The following is a 10,553-nucleotide window of genomic DNA, read 5'->3' as shown; positions in this document are numbered from 1 at the left end:
CTCGTGTAGCTAGGGTCGTGATCTGACTTAACGCCTTTTCGACGTCTCCCTTTCGGGACGGAAATCGTAAACTGTCTCTCGTCAAGTACGCGTATTATCTCGTTTTTGCCCTTGGTTGGCACGGAGGAACGGTGCTGACGGTATATCCCTCGAATCCGAGCCCTTTCGACCGGGTCACGTCGTATTCGGCTTTCTATCTGGCGAATCTACGCGGACGTTCGCGAAAAACTGATTTCGAGAGGATAATACATTTAGCAGGCAACCTTTATCTCGATAGTACGAGACATGCATTTAACGGTACACGGTGCTGTCCGATCCAGCTGGCCCGTTACTTTTCTAATCTGAACCGATGCACTTTGTCCGTGCCGCGATAATTCGCGAATTACAGGGAATCACACTTCGTGCCGTTTCCTTCCATTTGCATTTTCACCGGAGAAACAACGGAAGGACTTGCTCTTATCGGGTTTTCGGAACGGTCTTGCTAGAAAGCGGCCAGAAATCTACTTCGAGCAGAGTTCGCTTCTCTACTTTGTTTCAAACGCAAAGATAAGGAAGTTTCAAATGGGCAAAACTGCGTTAATACTTTAAATGTCGAGATAAAATCGTATACTCATTTTATTTCTATTAAATCTAGTAAATATACTATTTTGCAATATTTAGTATTTTTTATCGATCCAACTTTTAAATATTTAAAATACATTCTAAATCCGTGAGAAAATTTCTTGCCACTCAAATGTAAATGTAAATGTAATAATTATACTAGACCTCGATTCATCTTCTTTCACCGCTATAATCTAAAGCACTGATCTGAATTTTTGTACAGAACTAGCCTTGACATTATACAAAATAGAAGGAGAATCTCTTTTATCTTATTCTTCGAGAGCACTCCGAGTGTGCGAGCTTCAAAGGTCGGTTCTCTGTGCGATATTGCAACGGCCGTTAGTGTCGCGCGTTTACGATATTGTAAATCAACGGCGGGCCACTTAATCGCTGTATAAAGGGAGATTAAATTGCGGTGGTTCGCGAGTCGCGAGCGCGGACCGCATAGAGTGCCGTTTCGCCGGCGGAAAAGCGCGAGCATTAAAATCTTCTGTAGGGCGACCTACGTTCGTACACCGAGTCGACGAGCGTAAATCAGTGGAGCGTGTAATTAAAGCGGGCTTTATGGCGCGGGAATTGTTCGAATACGACTATCTGTTCGCGTGTAAAACGCGGACGGTTGAAACGCGCGATTGGACGCGGAAGATTTGTAACTAGTTTGGAAAATGAACTATGTTGCGATGAAACTTGCGGAACGAATGATCTCGTGCTATCATGAATCATTGTTATTGTAGAAAATAATTTTCACGCGACAGAGTAAAATTTTCGCATAGTTCTCTTCACCGTAGTTGAACGGTGTGCACGGCTAGCGGAGGATCATGCGATTCTTTAGCTGACGGCAACTCTTTATTCTGCAAAGCGTCGTGTTTATACGTTGTCACGCACACGCGCTAATCTATGCACCTGGAAGATGCTATTAACGGTTCAACTTGCGTGTTAGTCTTTCCCTCTCCGTTCGTCCCGCTCTTATTTCATCTTTATTCTACCTCTTAGCGAGAGATCTGTAACTGCCACCTCGGGCGAAACAAAGTTTAACATCTGATCGTCCGCGTTATCTCGGGATCTCCACAATATATATATATATTTTTTATTCTATATTTCTTGTTCCCTGACGCAAATCGCTCGAACGAAGAACAGGGAACATCCTGATGCATTTTGATTGTGCATAGGAAGCAGCTGCGATATCGAATGAACTTCAATTTGTCTTCCAGCTCATTTACATATAACTGCTTCGAACGTTTCCTGAATGCAAACCTTTGACACTAGAAGAACCTTGTGTTACGATTTAGATTCTTCTCAAAGTCCTTCGCTTTCATGTTTATCGACTTTTAACATATCTTCGGAAATGAACTTTGCATGATTATCGGAGAAGCTGGAAATAATTAGTCTTTTCATTTTCTCAAACTTTTTCTTCATAGAGATTATTCATTTTCTCAAACTCGAAATTATCCGAATAAACTCTTTGATAGACTCGTGTTACACTAGTAACCTTTTCGATTTTCCATTCGATCCCAAGCATAACGAATTCCGCGAGCACCATCCCGGAAGAGTGTTCCCACAAGTGGCAAGGGTTACCGTTGCACGTTCACGAGTAAGCTCGAGTGGTTGAGGAAAATCGAGCGTAAAGATCAAGAGAGAGAGAAAGAGAGTAGGGCAGAGAAGACGGTGTTAAAAATTGGATCGGTCACGGGCCGAGGAGACGAACAATGTCCTGGTCGGTGCGTCGCCGGAGCCTCCTTCACGAGCACGCCAGGCAGGCACGAGGTTACGCGGCGAGGAGAACGAGCGGTTTCCTCTTCCTCGGGCCTAAACTGTCGCGATAAATGATCCCACGGAAGGTTATTAATTGTCTTTGACTCCCAACCGGGCGCTTTGTGGATCGCGAAAACATATTAACCGAAAAGGAGCTGCCGTTTCCCCTGCCATATGCTTCGAACCAGTCTCAGTATGCGTTTAAATGTGTGTATGCGTGACACGTTGTGGATTCGAGCGTCTGGCCGTGCTGTACACAACGATCTTGAGCGTCATTTTTCAAGGGCCCGATCGACGTGCCAGCCAGGCGCGGCCATCATCCATCAAAGCGATCGTTAAAAACGCATCCCGGCCGATACAAATTGCGCGACCTGTAGTCTGGCCGCATTTCTCAACAGCCACTCCAGTTTCCCTCTTGAACTGATTTCCCTGGACGCGTCCCTGGATCGTGGACAACCTGCGGTGACTGGCAATCAGAGCCGTTCTTCTGGCTCTCGGAACGCTTTTCAGACCCCATGGAGGTAGATCCATCGCAAAGGAATTTGCGAGTAAAAGGAATTCGTAAGCTGGAATTTTAATTATCAGCCGATTCTGGAAGTAATAGACAGTAACATTTCTTAACCATGTTTGGTTAAATACATCATTACTTTCTGAATGACTTAATACTAAAAATCATAGCAATTAAAATACGGATACGTTTTAGAAGTTAGAAAATTCTAATCTTTCGCGATTCATTTGACGAGGCTTGATTGCGATATGATTGCTAAATTGAAATCGAAATTTTTGAAACTTTCTCTGTTCTTTATCTACCTTCCGTGTTCCTCGACAATACCTTCTTCTCCAGAGGTTTAATTTACTTTCTTTTAATGTGCCTTAATTGAAATATGATTGCAAGATTCCGTGAATCCGTATATCTAACTAGCGTTAAACGAGGATGGTATATTAAAGTTTAAAATTTTTGAAGGCTTGCTATACTAAGAATTCTTCTTCACCTTTCTACGGTTTCTCGCTAGAAAACACGAAATGGTGTTGAAGAGAAGTTTTACCTTTTAGCACCCATACTTTCCTTTCCTCTGAAAGACCAGCATAACCAGCGATCGAGCTCGAAGCTCGCGTTAACTCGCTCCGCAGGGTAATTGGAATCGTATCGAACTGCCCTCGCGGTTCGTTCCTCGTCCCTAATTGGCGATAAACGGACGTAATCGTTGGTATATTCGAACCGTTGCTCATGGCCGAGCATGGTCGCGCGAGCAACGATAAGATCGCGACCGGTGGCCGGTGAGTTTCGCGCGAGAAACTCCCTTGACGCGCGGCGTTATACGACCCGCTGATATATCGACTCGTTCTTTCGAGCGGACTCATTAACTCATTAACTTAGCGAGAAAAATGGCCGGCCGTATATCAAGCGGCGGCCGGTAATCAAGCGGTCATTCTTAACGCGGTCATAAATTCGCAAATTAATATAACCGTCAATTAATTAAATCAAGCTCGCCGCGATTTCTCTGGCTACGATCGCCGTAGAATTGTAACAATTGCCGTTCGCGGACTCTGTCAACCGAGTAATTGCAGTTAACGCGCTCGTGAATCGGACCCGGGAAACTCGTTTGCTCGGTTGGCTCGCGGCGGAAACTCCATCGGACCGGGATCATTCGAACCGTTTAATTGGACGATTATCTCTTACACGCTTTTCGTTCCTCGCTTTTTGCCCTATTCCACTCCCGTCTCTGACAGGTGAAATTAATTTCGAGGAAACGGTATAGTTATTCTAGGCGAATCGGCTCATGCTACACCTTTGATGATCGTGATTGTGGGTTTTGAAAGCCGATCGCAGAGGTGCCGATAATTGTTCGCTTTGATTGCTCTTCTTCTCTTTGAAACTTCAAAGGAATTCCGGTTCCTATTCATTTCACTCATTATTTCATATTATCGAGCCGCATTGGTGATATAATTTACCTGCAAAATTCTTGTTCAATGTGTATTTTTGATAGTAATCTTTTCTTGGTAATGATAGTACTTCTGAATTACAGTGCGATCATTTTGTCGTGACTTATGATAGATAGATTGACTAGGATAGGTCGTCGTTTCTCCTGATATTTCCATCTTCTCTATTAGACGGTACAAATACGATTTTGCAACGACTACATTATTTTCTTGATAAATATCGCAAGGAACAGCGTGGCATAAATGGATCTTGTCGGCTGACATGTTTGTTCTACTGTCATTCGCGACAGATTAATTAATCGAATATTAAACCACTATTTTACATAGCTCACAATACAACAGTTATTGTTTTTAACCTGCTCGTAACATACGCAAGACTAAAAAAACTTCAATAGCCATATAACGAACAGAACTTTCCGGTAGACCTAGTTGATTGAACAAACTTGATACTTGTGTCGTACATTTTGCTCAACAAACTAGTTTTCGACGTAGAAATAAGATTACGTCAGATAATTGTATAGTTGGTTTAACTTAATCTTCTAATCTCTATTTAACACTTCGCTGACCGAGACTAATGATCAAACTTCGATACATTGATCATGGTAAAAACAGTCTATCGAATGTTTGAACTTTTTAATTGAATACCAATAAATAAGTTGGATATTGCTTAATTAACTTGCTTTATTTAACAGTCAAGAAAATAAATTCAATCTTTAAATTATTTAAATGAAAATAAAATTTATTAAAACTGTACAATCTAATAAACTTCTCAACATTATTTATATTTTTTTAATTACTTTACTTACATAATTATCAAAATATTGCCACAATAATGAATTTTCGAGGAAGCTTCGCAAACTAAAATTTATATATAACAGAAAAATTGTGTATCGGGTCGGAAGTGTTAAATATTCATAGTTCCTCTAGTTCAGAGGTCCAATTCAAAGAATCTCCAAATCTATCATCATCAGCCGTCATATGTAGCTTCCAGTTTCACCCGTATCTCCCTGGTGTCCCCATCCGGTAGAAGAGTGCGTAAGAAGAAGTCGCTTAAGAAAAGAAAGGGTTGCTCGTCGCCTCGGTGTGAAAGGACAATGGCGAGAGCAGACGGGCAGGGATCTTTGAAAATAAAAAAAAAAAAACTCTCATAAAAGGGATTAAACGTCGCACGGGACTCGAGTTTAATGGCGCGTAAAGGTTCGACGAGCCCCTTGGATACGTGGAACTCGCGTGGTATGGGGACGAGTCGAATGATGACAGGAGGGTTGCCTGCTCCCCTGACCCCTGTTCTCCCCTCCGGTGTTCGTTGCCGTACTCCGGTGCACGCTCGAGCAGTCGAGGCGGTCTCTGTAAGCTGATATTTGGAGCAGGTCGATCGACTTCATTAACGAGCGAGTGCCGGGCAAATATTGACTCTGGCCCGTGGAAACTGGGGTACTAGGTGCACGCGCGTACACACCAGGCGGTTCGTTCCTCTTTCATCTTGGACGAACGCTTTTTATCCGCCCTGGGCCAATGAGACATCGATGAACAGATTATAGACTCGGGTCTTGTTGCTCCTCTACAGCCTGCACGCTTGGCCCTCGGCTCATCTTCGGATATTTTTGCATATCAGTGCGAAGGGACGCTTCTCAGCTGGTTTATCTGATACTTCGTGCTCGTGATAAGCGTCTCGGTCGAAACGGAACTCGCTACCGCCTGATCTTCCCAACCTCTGGAATTCGGTTACCAGTAAAGAATTTTCTGAGATGAAACGATGCTTTTGGAATTTCTACAACCCAGAAAACAACGGAGCAGGGTTTCCCTGAAACATTTTAATAATGAACGTTGTTTTTAATTACAGCGATAATTGCCATAATTTTCGCGAATTTTCTGAGACACTTAAGGGCAGTGAAAGATCGATCTATCTGCGAGGCAGACCAGCCTTGGCCCGAATTAACCTTCGTGGGATAGCGTCGATATCGATCGTCGGAGACGCGTGTAGATCCTTTGTAAAATCAATAGGCTCGGCTACTTAAATGGTACCGTTCGCTGCTTATGGCCACGGATACGGTTACGAAGGTTGAATCGATGCGCTCCGTGATTTACTGTTTATCGCGGGAGCACTGTTAATCAACGTCGGGCTGCGTGCACGGCCGATCTAGCTTCGAATATTCCTCGCGTGGTCGCGCATCGATGGAAACAACGTCCCGATATTAGCTCCGCGCCCCGTTTTTGCACCGCTTAACCTTTCCCTCATCGAGATCCTCGTTCACCGGCCACGCTGCTGCGAGCGGAAACCTCCGCACCGCTCGAGCATTCTCACGCGGCTTTAAGATTTGCTTCTGGTACGTTTACGATCCAATAATACAACCAGTAATATTCGAATAATTAAGCTAGATTAACTAAGCGAATTAACCGAGGTAAAATAGTCAGAGTTTCAGTATGTCTGACCACACTTGTTCATTTCTACTGCGGCAGTCAACGATTGGTATCGCGAATTTAATATAATTAAATCTATCCTAATATCACCCATCTGTTTTAAATTCAATCCTAACAACATCTTTGTATGTAAATTCATTTCAAACTTGGTATTCTTTATTTGAATCCGTCCTAATATCACCAACCTTTATTTAAACCTATCCTAACAACATCTTTGTTTATTAAATTCATTTTGAACTTAGCCTTTTTATTTAAGTGGAAGAATTTTTCTTACAATAATAATGCAAGGTAGAGTAGGAAAAATTCAAATTGAAAAATGAAACAATTTTCATAAAAGTGTGTCGTACTTCACACTGACCTATTCTACTGTGAAAGGTAACATTAAGTTGTTACATAATCGAATAAAAAATCATCTGGTTAGAGGGCAGAAAATCTGAGAAGAAACGGGGCGAGTAGGTCATTGTCGTGGCCACGGTAGAAAAAAGAAAAGGAACGAGGAAGAAAAAGGTAAAAAAGTAACTATGCTCGAAGTCCGTTTCTCCGCGGAGAAAAGAGAGGATGGTCTCGGCTCATCAGCAAGAGGAATGAAAGAAAGAGCGGGCGTCAAACAACTGCGTCGAGAAAAAACTTGGAAACCTTAACGAACCTGCGAGTCGACTTCTCTTTTACTCTCTCCGTCTGCCGTTCCCTCTGGCTCGTCTTCTGCCATTTCTCTGTCCCTCGGTCTCTCGGTTAATACGAGAGGCTACCGTTCGCGGGCGCCAGCTTGTTTCCATTAGAAGAACAATTGCAAAGGGACGATTAGAAGGGCCGAGTGTCGCGGCTTGACTCTAATTACAGTCGCTTTGAATTCTCGTTAAGACACTCGCGATCTTTGTAAAAACTCGTCTTTGTAGAGATTACCATTCTTTTCGAAGGATCGTCATTACAACGATATTTGTAGCATTTCGGAATGTCGCGACTTCTGAGAGGGTTGCAAAGTGTTTCCCGAAGAATTCTTAATGTTATTTTTATTAAAAATTACGTCGCGTCAAATTCTTTCAAATTTTTCTATCGTACAAGGATAATTAAAATCGTACTTGAAAGCCGACAGACGAAGGACTGTAATTACTGAATATAACGAACGGCCGAACCTACTTTGTGGAAACTTGAATTCAACGTAAACAGTGATTACTCGATTGCGGTTGAATTTTAACCAGAAGCTTCAATTATGTAATTAAATATCCTTTTCGGTTCGAGCAGAATTCGATTGAAAAACGCTCGGTTCTGCGCAAGGTCCGAACCGGCCATCTTTGGCCAGATAAACGTAGGCGACATTAGAGGAAGCCAGGTGCGCTCGAGGTCCCTCGGAGCTTCCCTTATCGGATCATCTATGGTCTAATTTTATTCCAGTTTACCCGACCATCGCCCTGACACCACGACCTACGACAGATACCTTTTACCGAGATACCACTGATTTATGACCCTGAGGACAGAGAAAACTTCGGCTTGATTCAACAGGGATAAGCTGACTATCCCTTCGATCCATTCTTTGGCAAATCATGTTGGGTTACTATGAACCCTTTAGATATTTGGCCAAAAATAGAAAACTAATAGCAAGAATTGTGGATGTTGAATTATTATTTGTCTTTGAAGCATAAAAATAAATAATAATTACAGAGACAACACTATAAGGGAAGGATTAATTAACCCTTTGAGGACGGAGCATTCTTAAGCTCGTAGACAATTAATTTAAAGAAGTAATACCTATATTATAAACCTTTACTGTCAACAGTTGAATATAACGCAATATGTACGGAATTATAAATTATAAATTACTATAACAATTATGTTTGGATCTACATTCCTCGATTGTTCGCAAAGGGTTAACACACTAATAAAAAAAAAATCATGTATATCCTATATTTTCATGGCATACAGAATCAATAGAGAAAATAATTGGTTGTTGTGAACTGCACTCGAAGCAATGTCAAAGATCACGTCGACGAGAGCAATGCGAGAATACGATGAGGATGGAAGAAAATCGATCGTCGAGAGTGGTTGCACGACGAACGCCTGAAGCATTAGCGCAGGATGAATCGTGTCAGGGGCGATAATGGTCGTAAAGAAAGCGGGAGAATAATTTTTCAAGCTCCTCTTCCCGGTAATCCAAATAGCGTTCGAACGTCCGTAAGATATTGTGAGAGGAATAAAAATCGAAACGAACGCGGAGAACCGGTTCGTCACCGCCTACCCTTGAACACCAGTCCCGTTTCTTATCTTGCCAAGGATGAATCGGGCTAAACTGACCCACCAATTATCCTTCGAATAACGCTATTTCTATAATTGCAGATGAACCAACAGTGCAAGGTCTGCGGCGAACCGGCGGCTGGTTTTCATTTCGGAGCATTCACGTGCGAGGGTTGCAAGGTAAGGATCTATTTAATAAATTTTTCGTGAAACACTTTAATCAGTTGATTACTGATGACAAAAAATATAATGTATCATGTTGGCAACTATTTCTGCGGCTTTCATATTTTTGTAAAAGGGGATGCAAAAAATTATATTTTTTTAGTAAAATTTTTAATCAGCGTCAGAAATTTAATTGCTAATTTATTATTTTCTCACAGAGTTAACTTTGTCGCGTGCTTTGTATTAATTTAAAAAATCTCAATAACAATACTAAAATTTTCCAAAATGGTCAAAAAATGTGCGCATACAAACAAACGTATGGTGTCGTGTAATTAAAGAATGAAAGTAATTTGAGTGTAATGGGACATAATCGCGACACAGGCATCCACTCGTTAAAATCAGCGACCATAGATCGAAGCAGCTGCGATCTACGCTTTTCAATATTACCTCAGAGACGAGGCACCTTGTCGTATCCACTCCAGTTTAGAACAGGGGGGAAGTTTAATAAGCCGTGCCGAATCGCGAAAAGGAACAACAGGCACGTATACGTCGAGCTATCGACGAAGAAGGTGAGAAAGTCCGATCCCGATAGACGCGAGAGCGGGACGTTCGATGAAAAAACGTTCGGCCGTCTCGAATCCGTAAGTGGTCGAGAGAATCGAGCGCGTCGAATCGATTATCTCAGATCGTCCTCCTTCGGGAACGGTTCCACGGGGGACGCGATTGTTTCAGAAACCGTGACACACGATACGGACCAATCACGTTTCCCTATTATACTTCGGAATCGATAATCAAACGCTTCGTTTCTTTTTCCATCGTTTCGATAATTAATTTAATGTGTAACGCTCGATGGCGCCGTTAAAAGATTGAAAAAAGCCCTAATGCGCTTGAGAGATCGAGGCAGTTAGCCCATAACGACACTATTAGGGTATGCAAATTAGATTATAACGATAGGAAAAAGAAGGAAACGAAGGAACTACGATACGACGCTATTAAAATATCTCTTCTTCCACTCGAGTAGCAATCGGAATACTCAAAAAACATTTTTGTTCGTCATTAGTAAACAACGAAAGTAACGAAGTGGTTCGACCGGCATCGAGTAACTTTTGAGAAATTCCTCTTTCGTTCGAAGGCTCGGGTGGTGACATCGAAGCCGTCAAGCGTTCTCGCTCAAAGTCTCGCGGCAATCGCAGCGTCGATCTTGAGCCGTATTTCACGAGCGGGAAGCGGACTCGTCCGAAACCCAGATCTAACCCTCGAAATCGCAAAAATCCTCCCCCTCGTGCGGTCGTACGACAAGCGGGTACGTTCAGTTGTCAGGTAGCCGCGGGATGCAGCAAAGCTGGATACCGCGCGCTTTCATCGCGATGTCCTTCGTGGGTAGCCGTGTGCGCCGGCAGCGATCGATAAGGACGGAAATAATATTCAATCGGCGGATTCCGCGACGC

The 10,553-nt window shown here is 42.7% G+C and overlaps 1 protein-coding gene across 3 annotated transcripts in view; it reads left to right on the top strand.

The window, feature by feature from the left end:
- The window catches only part of LOC114876849 (protein embryonic gonad-like), an 86,868-nt gene that overhangs the window by 58,893 nt on the left and 17,422 nt on the right, over window positions 1-10,553 (top strand). For all 3 annotated transcript variants that reach the window (XM_046286065.1, XM_046286064.1, XM_029188724.2), the window contains one exon: window positions 9,046-9,123. In XM_046286065.1, the coding sequence (XP_046142021.1) occupies window positions 9,046-9,123 (78 nt within the window). The remainder of the gene's footprint in view (window positions 1-9,045; window positions 9,124-10,553) is intronic.

This window comes from Osmia bicornis, chromosome 6, assembly GCF_907164935.1.
Source record: "Osmia bicornis bicornis chromosome 6, iOsmBic2.1, whole genome shotgun sequence".
NCBI lineage: Eukaryota > Metazoa > Arthropoda > Insecta > Hymenoptera > Megachilidae > Osmia > Osmia bicornis.
This window is presented reverse-complemented; position numbering and strand designations above follow the sequence as displayed.